At 42.9% G+C, this 25,894-nt stretch overlaps 1 protein-coding gene across 1 annotated transcript in view; it reads left to right on the plus strand.

The window, feature by feature from the left end:
• LOC126336868 (protein NDNF) overlaps positions 1-25,894 on the plus strand; it is a 376,430-nt gene that overhangs the window by 111,119 nt on the left and 239,417 nt on the right. Inside the window, exon 2 of the mRNA XM_050000973.1 lies at positions 4,088-4,278. Within this exon, the coding sequence (XP_049856930.1) occupies positions 4,088-4,278 (191 nt within the window). The remainder of the gene's footprint in view (positions 1-4,087; positions 4,279-25,894) is intronic.

The following is a 25,894-nucleotide window of genomic DNA, read 5'->3' on the forward strand; positions in this document are numbered from 1 at the left end:
CGGTCACACTTGCTCATTTCACCATTATAGCCGCAGTAATTTCAAAAGGAACCACCATAATAATTATGAAAATTAATACATAAATTTAATAATAATCGCAATACAAAGAGTATAAATTAGAACTTGACAGTTTTCACGCGCAAAACGTACCTTGTAAAGACAAATCGTCTGAAATTTTGTATTCTCGTCGTGCTCTTGACACTATGGATCTCGGAACGTTGAATTCCCTAACGATTTCCGAAATGGAATGTCCCATGCGCCTAGCTCTGACTACTATTCCGCTTTCGAATTTGTGTGGCCACATGCGCGTGGGAAACCTTTTGACATGATTCACCTCAGTACAGATCCACTGCACTTTTATACCTTGTGTATGCGATACTACCGCCATCTACATACGTGCGAATTGTTAACCCGTGACTTTTGGCACCTTAGAGTATTCTCAGACTGAGAGTTCGTAATACGGTTGAGACACAAAATAATTATGAATTGTGAGATGTTGTCAGGTAAATTGAAGAATGAGCTACTCCAGCTGTTACCGTGCTGTTAGTACAGATATTTCTCTTACTGAACCATTCTTTTGGTATTATTGTTTTGGCTATTGTATTACTGAATCAGGATCAGTAAGTTGCTTCATATAATTATTGTGCTCTTGTAAGTAATTGTTTTTGGAAGGAAGTACACTGAGGCTTTTTGCGAATGATGCTGTAGTACATCGTGAGGTTGTAACAATGGAAAAAATGGCTCTGAGCACTATGGGACTCAACTGCTGTGGTCATCAGTCCCCTAGAACTTAGAACTACTTAAACCTAACTAACCTAAGGACATCATACACATCCATGCCCGAGGCAGGATTCGAACCTGCGACCGTAACAATGGAAAATTGTACTGAAATGCAAGAGGATCTGCAACGAATTGACGCATGGTGCAGGGAATGGCAATAGAATCTCAGTGTAGACAAGTGTAATGTGCTGTGAAAACATAGACAGGAAGATCCTTTATCATTTAGCTACAATATAGAATGTCAGCAACTGGAAGCAGTTAATTCCATAAATTATCTGGTAGTACGCATTAGGAGTGATTTAAAATGGAATGACCATATAAAATTAATCGTCGGTAAAGTAGATGCCAGACTGGGATTCATTGGAAGAATCCTAACGAAATGCAGTCCGAAAACACAGGAAGTAGGTTACAGTACAATTGTTCGCCCATTGCTTGATTATTGCTCACCGTTGTGGGATCCGAACCAGATATGGTTGACAGAAGAGAGAAGATCCAACGGAGAGCAGCGCGCTTAGTTACAGGATCATTTAGTAATTGCGAAAGCGCTACGGAGATGACAGGTAAACTCCAGTGGAAGTCTCTGTAGGAGAGACGCTGAGCAGCTCAGTACGGGCTTTTGTTGAAGTTTCGTGAACGTACCTTCACCGAGGAGTCAAGCAGTATCTTGCTCCCTCCTAGGTATTTCTCGCGAAGAAACCATGAGGATAAAATCAGAGAGATTAGAGCCCACACACAGGCATACCGACAATCTTTCTTTCCACGAACAATACGAGACTGGAATAGAAGGTAGAACCGATAGAGGTACTCAAGTCACCCTCCGCCACACACTGTCAGGTGACTTTCGGAGTATGGACGTAGATGTAGGACTGAGTTCGTTAGTAGTGTTGTTAGTAAATGGTATCACAGCTATATTAAAATTATGCCTTCACAACGTCCAGCCATGTCCACCCCACAGTCTATGGTGCTGCTAAATTCAACTATACCAAAAGAAATAGTATAATGCTGATGAATTCTTCACAGCATAACTAGAACGTGGCTCACAAGAAGGAATGAATGTAGCATCCTTTACAGCCATAAATATGGTAGTTGTCAATGGTCTTCAGTTTCAGCTTTCCCAACCTGTTATTGTCAAGTGCGTGCCTGCAGAGTATGGTTGACCGTGATGACTAATTGTGATCCTGGCGTTCTTACATATGGCTATCAAATGAAAAGAAAGTAGAACTCTTGTGTGGTTTTTGAGTTTCTCCCGGCATATTTGATAGTGAAAATATCCACGGGTGTACTGCCAGTCTACAGTGTCCAACGGGCACAATATTTCGGCGATCACACATGTCGCCATCATCAGGTGAACTGACGGACTGAGCTCCTGTGAACGTGCCGGCACGGAGATCCGTACGCTATGACTGCTCAAAGGGAACTGGGTTCGGTCGCGGCAGCGGTCGATTTAAATACCCTCCACCCGCGGCGCGCTCCCTCCGCTGTCCGCGCTCCGCGCCACGGTCGCGCGGTGGAACCAATTGCGAAGGCGTCTGAGGTGGCGTAAGAGTGATGGCTCTGTCCACCGTGGTCGTCACAACTATACGTTTGCTCGATTTACTGTTGATTAACACAATCGCTGGTTCCTAAGCCTTGCTAAGATTATAGCCACAGTCACGGATTATGAGGTCGTCATTGGTTCCGAATTTCGATGGCCTCTCTAACAACGCTGTCCCAGTATCTCGACGTCTGTACCAGAATCCTCGTGCGTTCATACTCCATAGTGTGATTTTCCGCCAAACAATGTTCAGCGACCGGCGGCTTGCTCGGACACATCAGTCGAGTGTGCCTCTGGTGTCGATCCTCGACGGTGCGCATCGTCTGACCAATATACGACTTGCCACATTGACACGGAATCTGGTACACGCCGGCCTTCCTCAGACCGAGATCATCTTTGGCGCTCCTCACCAGTGCACGAGTTTTTTTCGGAGGACAAAAAACAGTTGCGACCCGGTGTTTCTTCAAAATGCTGCCGATTTTCGCCGAGAGTGCGCCTGTACATGGAATAAACACAGTGCCTACCTCCTCCCTCGTGATTTCATCCATCTCCACAGGTTGTGCTGTAGTGGTTGGGCGGAGAGCACGTTGAATCAGCCACTCTGAGTACCAATTTTTTCGAAAACGGTATTCAGATGTTCCAGTTCCTGGGGTAGACTCTCTGCGTCAGAGATAGAGTACTAGAGTTTTAAGTACCCCATTCCTCTGTGAAGGGTGGTGGCAGCTGTCTGCGTGCAAATACAGATCACTGTGCGTTGTCTTCCGATACATCCCATGACCTAGGGTGCCACCAGCCCTTCTCGTGATCAACACGTCAAGGAAAGGTAATTTACCCTCCGTTTCAGTCTCCATAGTGAATTTGATGTTGGGGTGTATGGAGTTTAGATGTGCAAGGAAGTCAAGGAGTTTATCCATACCATGTGGCGAGATGACGAACGTGTCGTCCACGTAACGAAATGGTTCAAATGGCTCTGAGCAGTATGGGACTCAACTGCTGTGGTCATAAGTCCCCTAGAACTTAGAACTACTTAAACCTAACTAACCTAAAGACATCACACACATCCATGCCCGAGGCAGGATTCGAACCTGCGACCGTAGCAGTCACACGGTACCGGACTGCGCGCCTAGAACCGCAAGACCACCGCGACCGGCTCCACGTAACGGAAAAAGCAAGTATGTTTCCATTCGGATGACGACAGGGCTTCCTCCTCCTCCAATGACGACCTCATAAACCGTGACTGTGGCTATAATCTTAGCAAGGCTTGGGAAACAGCGATTGTAAATCGAGCAAACGTATACTTGTCACGACCATGGCGGACAGAGCCATCACTCCGACGTCATCCCAGACGCCGTCGCAATCTGTTCCACTGCGCGACCGTGGCGCAGGGCGCGGACATCGGAGGAAGCGCGCCGCGGGCGGAGGGTATTTAAATCTGCCGCCGCAGCGACCGAACCCAGTTCCCTCTGAGCAGCCATAGCATACGGATCTCCGTGCCGGAACGTTCACAGGAGCTCAGTCGGTCAGTTCACCTGATGATGGCGACACGTATCATCGCCGAAGTATTGTGCCCGTTGGACACTGTAGACCGTCAGTACACCCGTGGATATTTTGATTATCATACCCTCGTGTTTGGATACTAACTTGGCCCACAGAGCACCGCCTTCTGGCTGGCGTGACACTAGCGCATGTCACCAGGTAGTTTACTGTAGGCCCCCTAGGCCGTCGCTACGTATCACTGTGCCTAGGTGATGAGAGACGGTGGCGGTGTTGCAGATGTGCGCGCCGCCCGCGGTGTGCTGCGTGCTGGCGGGCGTGGCGCTGGCGCTGGCGGTGGCGCGCGGCCAGGCCGGCGGCGCCTCCCGCTACCGCTGGACCATCCCCAAGGAGCAGATCTTCAGTGACAACAAGGTCATCCCCTTCGACCAGCAGGTCTCCGAGTTCCTCTACAAGGGCGAGACCAAGATGTGAGTACCGTCTGCAGCTACAGGGCTGGGCTTTCTAGTGCAAAGTGATCACAAAGTTACCATCACTGATTTTTCTGATTAACTCAGAAAAATGTGATCTTTTTCTTAACGCTGTTCTAAGTACTCATTTCAGCCTTTGCATCCCATTTATGTATGGTTCTGAGCACTATGGGACTTAACATCTGCGGTCATCAGTCCACTACACTTAGAACTATTTAAACCTAACTAACCTAAGGACGTCACACATATCCATGCCCGAGGCAGGATTCGAACCTGCGACCGTAGAGTTATGTATGATCCCCATCCTCCAAACGCCGGCCGCTGTGGCAAAGCGGTTCTAGGGGCTTCAGTCCCGAACCGCGCTGCTGCTACGGTCGCAGGTTCGAATCCTGCCTCGGACATGAATGTATGTGATGTCCTCAGTTAGGTTTAAGCAATTCTAAGATAGGGGACTCATGACCTCAGATGTTTAATCCCATAGTGCTTAGAGCCATTTGAACCATTTTGAACCCCCTACAAACACAAAGCCACACTCCAATATTCGTTGTTTTTGTATGTTCACCCTTGTGATCGACATTCAACGGGACATCGGTCTTTTACTTGTGTAATACATTAAAATACCTGCAAGCCGTAGGTTTGATGCTATTTTGCTATACTGCAACCAGTTTCGGTGACTCACTACACCATCTTCAGGCATAAGCTGACGGTGATGGGGTGCTTCCGATTTTATACACGATGCGTTCGGTGGCTAACATTTGTGAATTGGCTTCCGCGGAGTACTGTAACGCCGCACGGGATTAGTCGAGAGTCTGGGGCGCTGCAGTGCGGCTGTTCCCGGCGGTGGTTCGAGTCCTCCCTCGGGCATGGGTGTGTGTGTTTGTCCTTTGGATAATTTAGATTAAGTAGTGTGTAAGCTTAGGGACTGATGATCTAAGCAGTTAAGTCCGATAAGATTTCACACACATTTGAACATCAGGTACGTCAACATGCTGCAACTGCTGACGCATCTGATTCTCTCTGTCATTACAGCTTCTTTTATACACGATTGTCATGCGCAGTCACTGACGTTTTGCTGTCCATCGCCATCTGTCGGACATTTAGTGAACTTTGTTTTTTTTTTGCTTCTAATAAAACCCCATGTCATTCCAAGCATGTGTGTCAATTTTTACCTCTCTATCTACATTATTCCTTGGTTTATTAAGTTTTCAAATTTATACTGACTTTTTGATCACCCGGTATTTAACCTGTGTCCGTCCGGGTGTTCATCAGCGTATCATGTAAAATTTTCAAGTAAACCGATAGAGACCTTTTTGAAATTGTGTTAACTGCTCCTCTCCTTTATGTATGACATGTATATGTATATATTATATATACTACAAAAACATGTTGCCTATATCATTCCAAACGTTCAATAGAACGTCGTGTAAAGATTTGTACGTCGATCAAGAACCTCTCGACATTGCCGGCAACACCGTTATTTCTTTATACAATATATTATACAAATGTTTCTATGTTATATGTACAACTGTCCAACTGGTTTTCTTGTCACGAAAGCATGTGACAGCATACCATCGACAACCACGCACAAAAAAAATCAATCATATCGGTTGAGCCGTTCTTAACTGCTGATCTTCCACAACTGATTTTAATTTACGGCTGTTCTGCTGGATTTTCCAAACCTTTTTGGGCACAAATCTTGTCCTGACAATAAGGAACGCGACAAAACAAAAGAAAACAAAACAAAAAAGATCAACGAAACCGCCCAAGCCGTTCCCATGTATGCGGCAACTGATTTTTATTTACATAAATTTCACATACAGAAATATTCCCTGACAGCAATTGTATTGAAACTTCCTAGCAGATTAAAACTGTGTGCCTGACCGAGACTCAAACTCGGGATCTTTGCCTATCACGGGAAAACACTATCAACTGAGCCACCAAAGCACGACTCACGTCCCGTCCTCACACCTTCAGTTCCCACGGTACCTCGTCTCCTACCTTCCAAACTTCACAGAAGCTCTCCTGATGACCTTGAAGAACCAAAACTGCTGGAAGAAAGAGTACTACAGAGACATGGCTTAGCCACAGCCTGGGGAATGTTTCCCAGATGCAATTTTCACACCGCAGTGGAGCGTGCGCTGATATGAAAGGGGATCGTGAGTCGTGCTTGGGTACCTCACATGGTAAAGCACTTGCTTGCACAGGGCAAATGTCCCGAGTTCGAGTCTCGGTCCGACACAGAGTTTTAATCTCCCAGCAAGTTTCATATCAGTGCACATTCCGCTGTAGAGTGAAAACTTCGTTCTGGAAACAACCGCATTAATTTTATGTTACGTTCTGCTCACGGCTGCTTTGTATTAAGCGCAGTGGACAAATTCTAATCCAGGTCATTATGGTGAAATTTGGCCTTAATGGGCTATGCAATAGACGACTGACGCGAGTGCCTTTGCTAATACAACCACATCGCCTGCAGCGCCTCTCCTGGGCTCGTGACCACATCGGTTGGTCTGTAGACGGCTGGAAAGCCGTGGCGTGGTCAGACGAGTACCGATTTCAGTTGATAAGAGTTGATGGTTGGTTTAGAGTGTTGTGCAGTTCCCACGCAGTCAAGTTGTCAACAAGGCACTGCGCGAGCTGGTGGTGGCTTCATTAGGATGTGGACTATGTTTGCACTGAATAGACTGGGTCCTCTGGTCCAACTGAACCGAACACTGACGGAAACTGGTTTGTTCGGCTATTTGGAGGCAATTTTCAGCCATTCATTGACTTCAAGTTCCCAAAGAAGCATGAAATTTTTATGGGTGACAGTGCGTCATGTCACTAGGCCACAGCATTTCAAGCATATAAGAAGAGTATTCTCAACAGTTCTACCGAATACTTTGGCCACTCATCCAACACTTATGGAACATAATAGAGAGGTTATTTCGCTAACAAAATCCACACTGTCTTAGACGGCTGCTTAATTTCTGTAGAGGACTTCCAACGCCTTGTGCAGTGAAGGTTGTAGGTCTCTGCGTTGTCCGTGGTGAGAGGTAATGGCTGAAATGTGGTATTCTCTTGACGCTGCGGGTCGCGGAATGCTGAACTCCCTAACGATTTTCGAAACTGGAATGACTCATGCCTCTAGCCCCAACTACTATTCCGTGTTCAGTCGGTTAATTCCCGTCATGTGATCAGAATCGCTTCCGACACTGGACTCGCATTCGAGAGGACGACGGTTCAATCCCGTCTCCGGCCGTCCTGATTTAGGTTTTCCGTGATTTCCCTAGATCGTTTCAGGCAAATGCCGGGATGGTTCCTTTGAAAGGGCACGGCCGATTTCCTTCATAATCCTTCCCTAACCCGAGCTTGCGCTCCGTCTCTGATGACCTTGTTGTCGACGGGACGCTAAACACTAACCACCACCACCTGAAACAGGAGGCACGGTTAGTACACAGTAATATATCTAAAAATTGAACAATACGATAACGACAGTTGGAGGGTGTTGAGAGAATAATGTCAACCATTAAGTGACGTAATCGTGTTTAGACTCATTTTAAAGACCCAAAACGAAGACTGATTACAAAACACAATGCCAGCATTAGAATGATAATATACGTAACAGGAATAGCAACACACTCATACAAAAGAGCAAGGTGCATCCACGTTGCACAAGACGTAATAAAAAGGGAGAAATGAAAGGAAGCCATAAAATGTGAGTTTGGAAATCGATTTAAGCAGCTGAGCCGACGTGTAGTGGATGAGTATACTGTAAATCAAGTTCAGTAGGATTAATGCAACGACTCAGTCGTTAAAATGAAATAACACAAAGTAAGAATGAGATTTTCACTCTGCAGCGGAGTATGCGGTGATATGAAACTTCCTGGCAGGTCAAAATTGTGTGCCGAACCGAGACTCGAAATCGGGACGTTTGCCTTTCGCGGGCAAGTGCTCTACCAACTGAGCTACACAAGCGCGACTCACGTCCCGTCCTTACAGCTTTGCTTCTGCCAGTATCTCGTCTCCTACCTTCCAAACTTTACAGAAGCTCTCCTGCGAACCTTGCAGAGCTAACACGCCTGTCTTCGCAATATCCTTTCTTTCAGGAGTGCTAGTTCTGTAAGGTTCGTAGGAGAGCTTCTGTAAAGTTTGGAAGGTAGGAGACGAGGTACCGGCAGAAGTAAAGCTGTGTGGAGGGGGCGTGAGTCGTGCTTGGGTAGCTCAGATGGTAAAGCACTTGTCTGCGAAAGGCAAAGGTCCAGAGTTCGAATCTCGGTCCGGCACACAGTTTTAATCTGCCAAGAAGTTTCAACACAAACTAAATTAAATCGATTAGGGATTGTATTAATCGTGAAGCTTACTCTACAAAATGAAGAGGACTTTTTGTTGAAAAGGATTTTTCCGAAGTTTTATTAGCCTTTTATTAAGGTGTCTGTTTAGTTTGTAAATAGGTACCACATGGTTATTAACAACTGGATGAAAAGGATGCGATTGTTTATGTAGCTTTACCTGTCATCTTAAAATGTGTGCTATTGGGATGATAGTAATCATTCTCCTTCAATGTTTCCCATTGCACTTGTACTCCTCTTTCAATTTTTTTTTCCGCTTCCTACACTGCATCTTCCAAAGACATGTTGAATGAGGTGATGACGAGTTGCATGCCTGCGTTACATTCTTCTTAACAAGATCCTTCAGACTGAGATCTCGTGCAATGCGATAATTGTGATCAGGGTGCTAGTTGGGAGTGTGTGTGCCGGCGATGATCCCTGCCCTGGTGTGATGTGAGGTGAGGTGAGGTAAGGTGGTCCCTGGCAGCGGGCAAGGCCGCGCCCTCCGCATTACACAATGGCACACGCGGCCGCCGCGTCACGTAAGGCCATTCAGCGGAACCTGTTCCCAGCCGGCGGCCAGCACTGGGTCACTGTTCCCGCACACTCGTCCCATTTTGGAGCAGCTGCGCAAAAGTGCCTTTCCTCGTTTCCTAACTGGTTCTACGGGCCCGTTTTTGTGTCCACCTCATCGTCCCAGGTAGTAGCGCAACCGTACACTAAGGTGGAGAAAGACATGAGATAGCGATAGTGTCATGTACACAGGGTATAAGAGGGCAATGCGTTGGCACAGCTATCATGGGAACTCACATGATTCATGTGAAAATGTTTCCGACGTGACTATAGCCGCACGACAGAAATTAACAGACTTTGAATGCGGTATGGTAGCTGGAGCTAGAAGGATGGGCATTCCAGTGTGGAAATCGTTAGTAAATTCAATTTTCCGAGATCTAAAGTGTCAGTAGTGTGCCGAGAACACATTTCAGGCATTACCTCTCACCGTGAACAACACAATGGCTGGCGGACTTCACTTAAGGACCGAGAGCAGCAGCGATTTCGTAGAGTTGTCAGTGCTCACAGACGAGCAACAATGCGTTGAATAACGGCAGACATCAATTTTGCACATACGACGAGCGTATCCTTCAGGACAGGACGGCGAAATCTGGCGTCAATGGGCTGCGGCAGCAGACGACCGCCACAAGAGCGGTTTTTAACAGCACGACATCGCCTGCAGTGCCTTTCGCGACCATAGCTTTTGTACCCTAGACGACTCGGAAACCGTGGCCTCCTCAGTTCAGTCCCGCATTCAGCTGGTAACAGCCGACGGTACCGTTCCAATGTGGTTCAAATCCCACGAAGCGATGGACCAAAGTTGTCAACAAGGCACTGCGAAAGTTGGTGGTGGCTCCTAATGATGTGGGCTGTGTTTACATGAAATAGACTGGGTCCTGACACTATTCAGTTACTTTGAGATCATTTGTAGCCATTCGTGGACTTCATGCCCCCAGACAACGATGAAAAAATGAACAGGACCTTTTCGTAGAACATTGATGTAATTAAATTTTGTGCTGGAATACATTTTCACTGGAGGTCGTAGATTTCGAACTATTCTAGAGAAACGCACAAAAGTGACCTTTAAACGCGTTTTTCACGAGTGAGTCGACAACTGTGGCCTCCAACGAGAACGTCTCTCAGTATAAAATTTAACCACATTAAATTTCTTACAAAAAAGCTCCCTTCGTTTTTTTCTGCAGTACTAACAGTTAGCGCGTAGCAGTCGAGAAACACAAAATAGTGAGTGTGGTTCTTGAAGGCCTTGCATGTTGCATAACAGCCATCGGTAGGGGCAGCGCCAGTCACCCTGTATACTCTGCAAACCACTGTGAAGCGCATGGCAAAGAGTACGTCCCATTGTACCAGGTATTAGGGTTTCTTGCCATTCTGATCACTTATGCAGTGCAGGAAAAATGTTAGTGTCAGTGCCTCTGCGTGTGCCGAAATTTATATCCTCTTGTCTCCGCGACACCTATAGGAGCGATAGGAGCGATATGTTCAAGGCTGTAGTATATTCCTAGCTTCATCATTTAAAGCAGATTCCTGAAACTTTGTTATCAGACTTTTCTGGATAGTTTCCAGTTCTTTCAGCGACTCTATGATACTCTCTACGATCAAACAAACCAGCGAACATTTTTGTTGCTCTTCTCAATATGCGGTCTATGTCCCCAGTGATTTCCTTTGTAGACGGCTGCATTTCCCTTGAATTCTATCAATAAACTAAAGTCTGCTAACTGTTATACCAACGAATGAGCCCGTGGTGCCATTTCAATTCATGTCTGGACTACGTGTTACACCAAAATACGTCGTCAAAAAAAAAAATCACAGCACCAAAAAGAGAGTGATGTAGAAAAATTTCTGGAATACATTCGTCTAGGTAACACGTTTAAGTAAACGCGAGAGAAGTCATTGCAAATGTGAAACGCTGATACGTTAATAACCGTGCAAACGCAGAATGTTGGATGACAACATGCCTGCATTTTCTTGTACAGGTGCCAGATATCCGTTTGTGGAATGGAATTTCATCCGTGTTGCACTTGTAGGACAATACAGAGACATTAATGCTGGTTGTGGATGACCATGGAGTTGTCGGCCGATGATGTCCCATACTTGCTCTACTGGAGATTGATCTGACCATCGAACAGGACAAGGCAACGTGTCGACACTCTGTAGAGCATGTTGAGCTATAACTGCGGTATGTGGGCGTGCGTTATCAAGTTGGAAAACACCCCCTGCAATGTCGTTCACCAATTGCCGCACAATAGGTCGAACCACCAGACTGATGTATAAATTTCCACGAGAGTGCTATTGCTATCATACAAAATCGCACATCAGGTGTGGGTACAGTGTGTCTAGCATGCAAATCGATTGGTTGCAGGCCGTCACCTGATCTTCTTCTAACCAGTACTGACACTGAGACAGAACCAGCTTTCTTCAGAAGACATAACAGACCTCCATCCTGCCCTCCAATGAGCATGAGCATACCCTTGACATCACTGATGTCGCAAATGGCAGTTTTTTGGGGTCAGTGGAATGCGCGATAGAGAACATCTGGCTCGTAGCTGTCCTGGAAGAAACCTATTTGTAACAGCTCCTTGTGTCGCTAAGGTGATAACTGCTGTCTAATTACTGCTGCAGATGCAGTACGATGCGCCAGAGCCATAAGCCGAACACGATGGTCTTCCTTCTTGGTAGTGTCATGTGGCCGTCCGGAGCGCAGTCTTCTTGCGAGCGTACATTCTCGTTCCACCGATGCCAGCAATCATGTACAGTGGCTACATTCCTGCCAAGTCCTTGTGCAGTATCACAGAAGGAACATCGATCTTCTCGTAGCACTATTACACGACCTCGTTCAAATTGAGTGAGATGATGAAATGGCGTCTTTGTCACCATAAAGACATTCTTGACTAACATCAACTCCCCATGTCACATCTCAAAGATACTAATGCGCACAATCGTTAAAGTGTGTATTTAAAACAAAGCTGATTTGAATCCTCATAGTGGTGCAACTAGCGTCACTCTTATACGACTGTAGAGAAATTTTAACAGACGTCATCATTCAGATGTTGAAACACGCCTACCACTTTCATTTATGATGCGCAACTCGCTCTTGGTGTAACGATATTTTCCGTCAGTATATTTGTAAGAGTGCACCGATTCCAGCTGTGACTCTCTGAAATTATACACATAGTATATTATGTTTTTCTTTTTCGTTTTGTGAAATGCGCAGTTTTACTTTTCTAACGTTTAAAGCGAGATACCAGTCTTTGCACATAGAAAATATTTTTACGTGTCTTAACAGCAGTTCTATCAAAATAGTCTTATACTATCTGTATTTCACAACGACCGGTTTCCGGTAATGGTACCTATCTTCACGTCTATTATATAATAGAAATAAAATTACAATTGCGCACTATTCCTGTATTTGCAATCAGTCTATTTCGCATAAATAAGGATCACTGATAATTAAATCCCTGTGACAAGTACGACCAGTTTTAACAGACATGTCCTATGTTTCCCATGCGCTCCTTTCTTCGCTGATTCTGCAGCATATCTCGTCAATCCTTATCAGTAAACCTAATTTTCAACATCGTTCTGTAGCATCAAATCTGAAACAGTTCGATTCTCTTCTTTCCGGTTTTCCGACAGTCCATGATTCACCACCATACAATACTGTTCTCCAAGCGTACATTCCCAAAAAATTCTCTTCGGATTAAGGCCTTATACTTCTCTTGGCCAGGAATGCCTTTTTTTCCTTTGCTGGTCTAGGAATTCGTGGCGGTCCGCATCAAACCAGTCAGAAGACAGATGATAAAAAAAAAGGTCCATCTTAAATGTCCACCTTCCTTCGTCTGTTAGGTGTCACTTTGCTTCCAATGTAACAGAATACTAAATCTACGAGTGACTACTCCGCAATTCACACCGAAGTGCCTGGCTGCCCCGCAAGGGACCTCCCGGCCAATGACGCAAAACGCTCATTTCCATACCTAAGTGCCTGGCAGAGAGTTCATGGAACCAATGCCACACCAGTTCTGCCAGTTGTCCACCGTTTCACTCTCGAACAGCGTGCTGGAAAATGAACAGTACTTATTTCCGTGCAAGCACTCATCTTCCTCATTTTATTACGATGATAATTTATCCCTGTCTAGGTGTGCATCAACAAAATATTTTCGTATTCGGAGCAAGAAGTTAGAGGCTGAAACAGAGTGAAAAGGTATCACCGCAATGAAAAATGGCTTTGTTTTAACCATTGCCACACTAACTCTCGTATCATATCAGTGACGCTCTCTCCCCGTTTCTCCATGGCACAAAACGAGCTGCCCTTCTCTGAACTTTTTTTGGAACACTCTGTCAAACCAATCTGGTAGGATCCCGTACAGCACAGCAGTACTCTAGCAGAGGGCCAAGAAGTGTAAAGTAGACGGTCTCTTTATTATATTTGTTTGCACCTTCTAAGTATTCTACCAACCAAACGCTGTCTCTGGTTCCCATTCCCCACAACATCATTTATGTGATCGTTCCAGTTTAGTTTGTCCGTAATTGTTAACCCTAGGAATTTAGTTGAATTTAGTTGAACCCATGTGGATGACCTCACACTTTTCATTATTTAGCGTCAACTGTCACACATATCTCGTACGACTGCTTGTGCAATTGGTTTTGATCATGTGACGACTACTAAACCTTAAATGGTAGCGTCATTTACAAACAATCTAAGACGGCTTCTCAGATTGTCTCCTAATTAATTTATACAGATTAGGAGTATGAGAGAACCTACAAATTTTCCTTGGGGAACACCAGATATTATTTCCGTTTTAGTCGATTTACTACAAACTGTGATCTTTCTCATAAGAAATCATGTATCCAGTGGCATAACTGATACGATACTTTATAAGGACGCAATTTAATAAGAAACTACTTGTAAAAAACGGTAAAAACCCTTCTGGAAATCCAAAAATATGTAATCAATCTGGAATTCCTTGTCTATAATGCTCATTAATTCAATATAAAAAAGAGCGAGATGTGTTTCACAAGAAAGGTATTTTCTGAATTCGTGCTGTGTGTCAAGAAATCGTTTTCTTCGAGCAAATTCATGATGTTTGAACACAGTATATGTTCCAAAATCTTACTGCAGATTGACGTAAGTGATACAGATCTGTAATTCAACCGATTACTCTTCTTTTCTTTCTTGAGTATTGGTGTTACTCGTGCAACCTTTCAGTTTTTAGGTACGTACCTTTCGTCGAGCGAGCGGTTGTATATAATTTTTAAGTATGGAGCTGTTATACTGGCATACTCTTGACCGGAAGATTTGTTTTTATTAAATGACTTAAGCCGCTTCGCTACACCGAGGATATCTACTTCTAAGTTTCTGATGTTGAGAGCCGTTCTTAATTCCAATAAGGGAAAATTTACTTTGTCTATAATACTTTGGTGAAAAAATTTCAGAACATCGTATTTAGTAACTCCATTCGTGACACTGTCATCTGTAACATAACCATCACTATCGCACAACGAAGAAAGTATTGATAGTGTCTTGCTGCTGGTGTGCTTTACATACGACAAGAATATCTTTGGATTTTCAGCCAGTTTTCGAGACAGAGTTTCGTTATGAGACTACTAAAAGAATCTGGCACTGAAGTTTTCTTTCAGTTTTTTTTAAATATGTCGTATGTTTTTTGCGGCTTTTGCAACAGTGTTCTGACCTTTCCTGTATACTACTGGGGATCATTTCCGTCTCTTATTAATGTATTAAGTATAAATCTTTCAGTTGGTGTCGATTCTACCTCCTTGAATTTAAACATCATTTGGTTTATGCTTACATAGTTTGGAAGGCAGGTGCCAAGTGAATTTTTATCTCTTTTTCTTAAATATATTTTGCGTTTATTTTTAGAGTCTTTGTATGCTACGATATTCAGTCTCGCTAGAACGACGTTGTGGTCACTCATCGGTGTATCCGTCAAGTTGCTCCCTATTTCTTCTGGATTATTTGTTACTAAGAAGTTAAGTATATTTTCGTAGCTATTTACATTTGGCAAACTTTGTGGTCCATAATCGCGATGTTAAATTTGTCGCCAATCTCATATCTGCTACTCCTCATTATTTTAATCTTCCGGTTTACTCTCAGTCCATCCACTGTACTAATCCGACTGTTCGCTCCATTCAGTACGTACTGTAGCTTTTCACTTTCACTGAGGGTAACAATTTCATCAGCAAATCTTAACTGTCATTGAGTTATTTTCACCCTGACTTTTAGCCCCGCTCCTGAACCTTTATTTCATTTCCGTCATTACTTCTTTGCTAAATAGACTGAACAGTAGTGCCCAAAGTCTACATCCCTACCTTACGCCCGATTTAATCCGAGCACTTCCGTTTTGATTTTCCATTCTTATTTTTCCCTCTTGATTCTTGTACGCATTGTGTATTGTCCATCTTTCCCTATAGCTTACTCCTATTTTTCTGAAAATTTCGAACATATTGCATCATTTTACATTGTCTAATGCTATTTCCAGGTAGAGAATTCCTGTGAACGTGTCTCGAGTTTGCTTGCGTCGTAAATCAGTTAGCAATCGCTGTTTCAGAACTGCCTCTTTGGAGCCCTTATCTTTCCGAAAATCAGACTGACCGTCATCTAATAGATTCTCAGTTTATGTTCTATTCTTCTGCGTGTTATTGTTAACAGAAACTTCTGTTGATGAGCTACTATGCTGATTGTGGGATAGTTCTCGCACCTTTATGCCCTTGAATTTCAGTGATAATGGCACTAGCATGTTTCAATACAATTATTAGAGATGGTAGGTATGGGAGACACGATACTGAAAGAAGAATCTGACAGAAGACTAAAAGAACCAAGTCGGAACAAGGCCTTTTGTGTGGACGATAATCCTTCAGAATCATTGCGAACCTTGGGAGTGGCAACCATCACAAAATTATTCCAACTGGTGTCCAGCGTATATCAAAAAGGAAAGGGATATACTCGAAAAAATAGTATTGCGGTTTCAGCTAAAGTGCTCCCAAGCATCAGGTTGTTTTAACATTTATTATAAGGCTTGGGATCAACCTAAGCAGTGTTCAGGTATTTTAATGCTTTTACGTCATTATTGAAACGAATTTCGTATCGACAAAAATCATCGTTTCATTATAGAATCATTTACTTACTTGCAGAAACATAGATACGTTGATTAAAAATGTTATTATATATTCTGTTTCATTCTTTCAGATTTCCTTTTAACGTTCATTTAATTACAGACAGCTTTTATATGTTTAGAAACTCAGGTTGTTTAATGACTTCTACTGACTAAAAGATACAGTGAAGCGAAGTACCTATACAATATCTCACATAGTGTTTGCAAAGTGAAGATCAGCAGTAAATAACGGTAGTAACGAAACTGCTCAGCTTTCTACTGAAGAAGGTACTGAACAACCGGTAATACCAAACAAGAAAGAAGTAACTATGTGCTACGCATTGCCTGATGGTGAGGGAGATGTAATAAGAGTATGAAAAGGAACATTTTGTGATCTTCTCGGTTTGACAAAAGAAGAGGTCAGACGCTAACACAGTTGTAGCAGAGTGGTGAGATTGTCTATGAAGAAAAGCGAGGAAATAAGGCAAAACACCGAAAATGTGCAGAAGAAGTTAATAAACGATTGTTGATCATGGTAGCGACACACCAAAGCAAGAAAGCCACTATTCGAGGCAAAAAATCTGTTGGCACAGAATACTTAAGTGAAGACCTGACTATTTTTAGTTTATTTCAGGAATTTCATAGGCAATAAAATCACATAACGATTCTATGCTAAAGTCACTGAAAACAGAGATGTGATCCAATAATAAAGACAATAAACTGCAATTCTTCCATCTCCACCACCATCATGCTCGCATAACTTAGATACTGTTGTGGATTTTCCATCACAAGCTCTACACCGAGAGTCATACGTGCAGCAAAATCATCGCACTGCCTAATGCTTTCTCTTATCCAACATGAACAAGGTCGTTTAAGTCTTTTCTTTGTCACTAAAAAGCATTAAAAGTACAGCTGCAGTCCGGCACTCCTCCATCGCAACCTCTTTCTTCAGCACACAATTACAACAAAAAAAATTGCGGAGAACGATCTCTCACAGACATTCTCATCCAGCTGTGTGTAACTTATTCCGATATGTGCTGTCACAACACTCTCAGTTACTTACAGAAAATACTCGCAAGGAACTATCAGATAGTAAATGTCAGCGGAAATTCGTCCCAGTGTAAACAATTCTACGAGTACTGTCTTCCAGTACCAAACTGTGTGAGATCAAAAACGTCTCACATGCATCCCAGCCAGGATTCAGTAGGAAAATTACTTCTAGCGACCCATTGGCACACTCTCTTATGTTCCGGCTGACGAGTTCAATAAGAAGAACACACGAGCGGTCGTATGCACTTTATAATTACAGAATAAATGGATGTTTCATTTTGTCTTGGGCTCTTTCACAGGACAACTGAATCACTAATTTCTCAAACAACGACCGTTTTAATTATGCGCCGTCATTCGTATAGGGTGGTAAAATTTTTATAGTCATTCCTCAAAGTTTCGCGTTTGCATCAGGTCCTCATTCACTACACATTATTTCGTCTTGATACCTGCCAGTTTTCTTCAGACGAACGAAGACATTTTTTTTCTCTATGAATCCCTGGCATAGGCGCAAGCTGGCAGCGGATAAAACCGCTCTTCACCCAAAGGTTTCACATGCTATGTCTCATCATCATCATCATTTAAGAATGATTATGCCTTTCAGCGTTCAGTCTGGAGCATAGCCCCCTTATAAAATTCCTCCATGATCCCCTATTCAGTGCTAACATTGGTGCCTCTTCTGATGTTAAGCCTATTACTTCAAAATCATTCTTAACCGAATCCAGGTACCTTCTCCTTGGTCTGCCCCGATTCCTCCTACCCTCTGCTGCTGAACCCATGAGTCTCTTTGGTAACCTTGCTTCTCCCGTGCGTGTAACATGACCCCACCATTTAAGCCTGTTCGCCCTGACTGCTACACCTATAGAGTTCATTCCCAGTTTTTCTTTGATTTCCTCATCGTGGACACCCTCCTGCCATTGTTCCCATCTACTAGTACCTGCAATCATCCTAGCTACTTTCATATCCGTAACCTCAACCTTGTTGATAAGGTAACCTGAAACCACCCAGATTTCGCTCCCATACAACGAAGTTGGTCGAAAGATTGAACGGTGCACAGATAACTTAGTCTTGGTACTGACTTCCTTCTTGCACAAGAGAGTAGATCGTAGCTGAGCGCTCACTGCATTAGCTTTGCTACACCTCGCTTCCAGTTCTTTCACTATGTTGCCATCCTGTGACAATATGCATCCCAAGTACTTGAAACCGTCCACCTCTTCTAACTTTGTTCCTCCGATTTGGCACTCAATCCGTTTATATTTCTTTCCCACTGACATTACTTTCGTTTTGGAGATGCTAATCGTCATACCACAGTCCTTACATTTCTGATCTAGCTCTGAAATATTACTTTGCAAACTTTCAATCGAATCTGCCATCACAACTCAGTCATCCGCTTATGCAAGACTGCTTATTTTGTGTTCACATATCTTAATCTCACCCAGCCAGTCTGTTGTTTTCAACATATGATCCATAAATAATATGAACAACAGTGGAGACAGGTTGCAGCCTTGTCTTATCCCTGAAACTACTCTGAACCATGAACTCAATTTACCGTCAACTCTAACTGCTGCCTGACTATCCATGTAAATACCTTTAATTGCTTGCAAAAGTTTGCCTCCTATTCCATAATCTAGTAGCACAGACAATAACTTCCTCCTAGGAACCCGGTCATACGCCTTTTCTAGATCTATAAAGCATAGATACAATTCCCTGTTCCACTCATAACATTTCTCCATTATTTGCCGTAAGCTAAAGATCTGGTTCTGACAACCTCTAAGAGGCCTAAACCCACACTGATTTTCATCCAATTGGTCCTCAACTAATACTCGCACTTTCCTTTCAACAATACCTGGAAGGTTTTACCCACAACGCTGATTAAAGAGATACCTCTGTAGTTGTTACAATCTTTTCTGTTTCCATGTTTAAAGATTGGTGTGATTACTGCTTTTGTCGTGTCTGATGGAACCTGTCCCGACTCCCAGGCCATTTCAATTATCCTGTGTAGCCATTTAAGACCAGACATTCCACTGTATTTGATGAGTTCCGAATTAATTTCATCCACCCCAGCTGCTTTATTGCACTGCAATCTATTGACCATTTTCTCCACTTCCTCAAATGTGATCCTATTTCCATCTTCATTTCTATCCCATTCTACCTCGAAATCTGAAACATTACTGATCGTATTTTCATCTACATTGAGCAACTCTTCAAAATATTCCCTCCATCTGCCCAAGGCATCCACAGGATTCACCAGCAGTTTTCCTGATCTGTCCAAAATACTTGTCATTTCCTTCTTACCTACCTTTCGGATGACTGCTAATTACACTCCAGAATGGTTTTCCAGCAGCGTGACCTATGTTTCCAAAGTCTTCCCAAGATTTCTTCTTGGATGCTGCAATTATCTGTTTGGCTTTGTTTCTTTCTTCAACATAACTTTCTCTGTCTACCTAAGTTCTAGTATGTAGCCATTTTTGATGCACCTTCTTTTTCCTTTTACAGGCTGCATTGACTGTGTCATTCCACCAAGCTGTTTGATTCATTCTACTTTTACACACTACGGTTTCAAGACATTCTTTATCCACTTCTAGTACTGTGTCCCTGTACTTTGTCCATTTCTTTTCCAATGACTGTAATTGACTACATTCAACTAACTGGTACCTTTCTGAGATTGATGTTATGTACTTGTGCCTGATTTCTTTATCCTGAAGTTTCTCCACTCTTATCCTCCTACATATGGACCTGACCTCCTGCGCTTTCGGCCTCACAATCCCAATTTCACTGCAGATTAAATAATAATCAGAGTCATCAAAGAATCCCCTGAATACACGTGTGTCTCTTACAGCCTTCCTGAATTCCTGATCTGTTATTATATAGTCGATGACAGATCTGGTTCCCCTGCCTTCCCAAGTATACCGGTGAATGTTCTTATGTTTAAAAAAGGAGTTTGTGATTACTAAGCTCATACTGGCACAGAAATCCAAGAGTTGTTTCCCGTTCCTGTTGGCCTCCATATCCTCTCCAAATTTACCCATAACCTTTTCATACCCTTCTCTTCGATTTCCAATCCTGGCGTTAAAATCACCCATGAGCAGAACATTGTTCTTGTCCTAACAACTACATCACTGAGTGCCTCATAAAAACGATCCATCTTATCTTGATCTGTCCCTTCACAATGCGAATATATTGACACAATCCTAATTTTCTTGCTAGACACTGTCAGATCTATCCACATCAGTTGTTCATTTACATACCTTATTGCAACTACGCTGGGTTCCATTTCTTTCCTGATGTAAAGCCCTACACCCCATTGTGCTATTCCTGCTTTGACTCCTGACAAGTAGACCTTGTATTCTCCCACTTCCTCTTCTTTCTCACCCCTTACCCGAATGTCACTAACAGCTAAAACGTCCAGCCCCATCTTACTTGCAGCCTCTGCCAGCTCTACCTTCTTCCCAGAGTAGCCCCCATTGATATTAATAGCTCCCCATCTCATTACCATTTGTTTGCCAAGTCGTATCTTAGGAGTCCCTGGTTTGTCAGTTAGAGGTGGGACTCCGTCACCTCCAAAGGTCCGAGGCATTTTGCTCTGATTGTTGCCATCATCATATTTAAAGTACCAGGGAAGCAGGTTGCTAGTCTTACTTGCCCTGAGTCCCATTTGGCATTACCCCTAACGGTTGAGGGACTAACCGGTGGATTTGGTAGTCTATGCCGTATGAGCACAAAGGTGACCACGACTCAGAATGTGTACGAGATGCCCAGCCTTATTCCAAAGTAACTGGTATCCCAACTGTCGGGACCAATTACTTGGCCACTCATACGTGGCCCGTGGTTCATGAACTAGGTCATGACTACAAGAACCCACACCATGAACCACATGTCTCATAGTACATAAAAAAGTAGGAAATAAATAACGTATTCTAAACTAAGCTTCGGTGGAGAATTTTTTATTCTATTTAAAACTTCTTATAAGATTTTATAGTGTAGTATAGTTAAAATATACTAAATGACGACTATGTTAATGCAACTGTGATATGAAATGGATGCTGTTGGTGCAGTAATATGATCATGCACGTAATGAAATTGGGATAATGAGTTTAATTACCGAATCTTGTGGAACCGCAGAAAGCGAGTAGACGTTATTGAAAGTGAGAGAGGAAAGAGGCTGGTGCTTTTTGAAGCGTTGAGATTACGGATGGAAGGAAGTGTTGATATCAGGACGTATCATTGCTGGATAACAGGAATTTTGTTGAAGTTCCGGCGGGAGAAGATAACCCATCTATGCATCGAAGGCGTGTATCAGCGTATCTCGATTGGTGGTAAGTTGTTCACTTAGGAATGAAATAAATAGGAAATACGGGGAAACCAAAGCGAGATGGCTGCAGGAAACTGTAAGGAAACCGAAAATGAAATGATCATCGGAAGGAGAGATTCAGCATGCAGAAAAGTCAAAACTACCTTAGGCAAAATATAATCCACACAAAGCAAGAGCAGGTAAGAGCAAGAACTATCGCACAGTCAGCTTAGCGGCTCATGCGAACGAGTTTGTTTCAAGAATAATGTACAGCAGAATGGAAAAGAAAAATGGGATCTGCTGGATGACGAGCAGTTAGGCTTTAGAAAAGATAAAGGCACCAGAGAGACAGTACGGACGTTGAGATTGCTAATGGAAGCAAGACTTAAGGAAAGTCACGGCGTGTTAACAAGATTTGTCTAATTGGGTAAGTGATCGACAATGTAAAGTGATGCAAGACATTCGAACTTCTGGGAGAAACAAGCGGAAGTTTTTGGGAAAGACAGATGTCAGACATTATGTTCAAGAAACAGGAGGGAACAATAACAATGAAAGACCAAGAATCAAGTGATCGTGTTGAAAAGGGTGTAAAATAGGGATACGACTCTCGCCCCTGTTGTTCAATCTGTACGCTGAAGAAAGGCCCAATGGTCAGATTCAGATTCGGGGTACAAAGATATCAATGATAAGCTTCGTTGAAAACATGGCTACTCTCAATGAAAGTGAGGAATAATTACAGGACCTACTGAATGGAGTGGACAGTCTTGACTACAGCCTACGGATTCAGAGTAAACTGAAGAAAAAAGAAAAAAGGAAAAGGGCAAGTGCGAGTAACTTTCGTGCCCTTTGGGCTCTATGCGAGATAAACTGTATGTACTGGCAGTTCATCTACAAACTTTGATGAGTGGGAGTACCAAAATATGTTACAAAAATAGTCGCTTCTTTTGACTGCATTGACTTAGAAGGTAACAAATTTTAAGCCGCAAAAGGACCTTAGTCCTCAGTATGAACTTGAAGGGGTGTCATGTGACGTCTGTACAGACAAAACGATTAGAAGAAAGAGGAGACAATAAATGAACTCATTGCTCTCATTTCAATGACTCACTCAACTGCAAGCCAAGTCTTTAGGAAATTGATCAGTCTCTCTCAAAAATGAGCTTTGTATTATTACCATTGTTCATGTTTTGTGTTTGAATATTTAATGCTGAAATTTTTTGTCATCATATTACAACAACAAATATAATGGTCAGCTGACCGCTGTGAAAACTGCCGAACTATGAGTTTAATGTCTTGGTTGCAAAATACTAACACGAATTCTTTACAGAAGAATGTAAAACTGGTAGAAGCCGACCTCAGTAAAGAGCAGTTTTATTCCGGAAAAATAAAGAAACACACGAGGCAATATTCACCTTTAGATTTTACTTGGAAAGTAGGTAATTGAAACCCAAACCCACGTTTACAGAATTTGTAGAGTTTGAAAAAGTTTTTGACAGTGTTGACTGGAATACCCTCTTTGAAATTCTGAGGGCAGCAGGGGTAAAATACAGGGAGCGAAAGGCTGTTTGCAACTTGTACAGAAACAAGACAGCAGTTATAAGAGTCGAGGGGCATGAAAGGGAGCAGTGTCTGAGAAGGGAATGAGACAGGGTTGTAGCCTCTCCCATATGTTATTCAATCTGTACATTGAACAAGCAGTACATGAAAGTAAAGAAAACTTTGGAATAGAAATTAAAGTTGAGGAGGAAGAAATAAAAACTTTGAGGTTTGCCGATGATATTGTAATTCTGTCAGAGACAGCAAAGCACTTGGAAGATCAGTTGAACGGAATGGAATGGACAGTTTCTTGAAAGGAGGATATAAGACGAACACAAAAAAAAAAAAATATAATGGAATGTGGTCAAAATAAATCAGGTAATGCTAAGGGAATTAGATTATCAAACGATACACTTAAAGTAGTAGACGAATAACTGATGATAGCCGAAGTAGAGAGAATATAAAATATATACTGACAATGGTAAGAGAAACATTTCGGAAGAGGAGAAATTTGTCAACTTCGAATATAGAATTAAGCGTTAGGAAGACTTTTCTGAAGGTAATTTGTGTGGATTGCAGCCATGTATGCAAGTGAAACATGCACGATAAACAGTTTAGATATAAGGAGAATATAAGCATTCGAAATGTGGTGCTGCAAAAGAATGTTGAAGATTAGATAGATCACGTAACTAATGAGGAGGAATTTGGGGGAGAAAAGCAATTTGTGGCACAATTTGAGCAAAATAAGAGATCGGTTGATAGGGCTAACTCTGAGAAATCAACGGTGCACCATCGTAATATTGGAGGGAAGTCTTGGGAGTAAAAACCATAGATGGAGACTAAGAGATGAACAAAGTAAGCACATTCAGAAGGATTTAGGTTGCAGTAGTTATTCGGAGATGAAGAGGCTTGCTCATGATAGGGAAGCATGCAGAGCTGCATCAAACCAGTCTTCGAACTGAAGACCACAACAAAAACAAAATCCAACTGCGTAGTGATAGCAATGGCTCTGTTACTTTCAGTGAATTCAGGAGATTCTGGAACCACTAAGCATTTATGCACAGCTCCGCGTTCGGAGCACAGAGGGTCCTGTTTTTACGGGTGGGCCCGATGACGACGATGTTTCCGGCTGCCGCCAATCACTGCGAAGGCGAACTGCTCTGCGACCGGTGAGCACCTGCCCTTTCTCGCCCCGCCTCATTGATCTCACGGCCGCTGCTTGTAACGAAATTTGCGACCGCCACATCGCCTGTAATGGGCGTCGGTCCTTGCTACAACGTGTCTGATTGGCAGCTCTGCTCGGCATCTGCTTCGTACCTTGCCAGGCCTCTTTCCAGCAGTGCGGAGTTTGGAGTAGGGAACCACAGCAGTAGTTCAAAATGGTTCAAATGGCTCTGAGCACTATGGGACTTAACTTCTAAGGTCATCAGTCCCCTAGAACTTAGAACTACTTCAACCTAACTAACCTAAGGACATCATACACATCCATGCCCGAGGCAGGATTCGAACCTGCGACCGTAGCGGTCGCGCGGCTCCAAACTGTAGCGCCTAGAACCGCACGGCCACTCCGGCCGGCCACAGCAGTAGTCATGAACAGCGTCCGCTGCATACTACCAGCGTGCTAGTAAGAAAATAACTGATTCACTGTCAGCAGTCACAATCGTAAGGCAGTTACAGTACACGGAACGTTATTTCTGATAATCCCTAATTTGAAAATTTCTATTCATTTGCTTCTCAAAAAGTGAGCCTCGTCTATTTAAAACACAATGTATTTAGGTCTTTATTTCTCACATACAGAAATATGGCAAGAAAAAGTATTAAGTTACTTAAATCAGATGTATATGGTCATGAAAACAGGTTTACATACATTGTTTCAAAATACTGCTTATTAGCTGCCCACAAAAGGCTCATATGTGCTACAATAAAAGTAATAAAGTGTTGCTCCTGTGACTGAAAAATGGTTGCTTTTTTGCACCGAAGCATGTGAAATGTCTTGAAACAATTCCATTTTGGTATAAAGCGCAGAAGAATTCCCATTCACCGGATTTTACTGTCCCTGAGAGGAAAGTCTACAGGTTCCCTTTCGGCCCATTCTCTGTCCAGTGACCAAAACTGTCATACTGTATATCATTCACTGGCACTGGAGCTTCTGTTTTCTTCTTCATCTGGTCTTGTTATCAGTACAATATTCAAAGGCAGGTTTCTCTTCCCAGAACAGTTAAGTCCATTTGCAGTGTACGACTTAAGAATTCGCTAACACGATTATGTAATAACTTACATTTAAGCCTTTCTCTTATGGTTTACCATCACTTTTAGTTGCACGATAAAAAAAAACAGCGGCAAAAAAAAATCGAATGAAACTGCTACGCCGGTAACTGATGGTCACATAATCTTGCACGATGTCTGCTAAAGATGCACACTGTTCAGGAACTATACATGAAAGCTTAAACGTCCCTTGCAGGAACCAATACCCACCGAAGGAAGAAACTGGAAATGGTTGCAATTTTGACGTTGCTTGAGAGCAGCACTGTCACATACAGGGTTAAGGTCCTCTTAAAAATGCTGTTAAGAAAATTTAGTATATTCTAAAAATATGTTTATGCCTTCCATTTTAGGTTCTCATCTTTGATATTTAATCGCACTGAACGCATATTACATGAAATCTATTAGGTTGAAGACCGAGCGAGGTGGCGCAGTGGTTAGTGGTTAGACACTGGACTCGCATTTGGGAGGACGACGGTTCAATCCATTCTGATTTAGGT

The sequence above is a fragment of the Schistocerca gregaria genome, chromosome 2 (assembly GCF_023897955.1).
Source record: "Schistocerca gregaria isolate iqSchGreg1 chromosome 2, iqSchGreg1.2, whole genome shotgun sequence".
Lineage (NCBI taxonomy): Eukaryota > Metazoa > Arthropoda > Insecta > Orthoptera > Acrididae > Schistocerca > Schistocerca gregaria.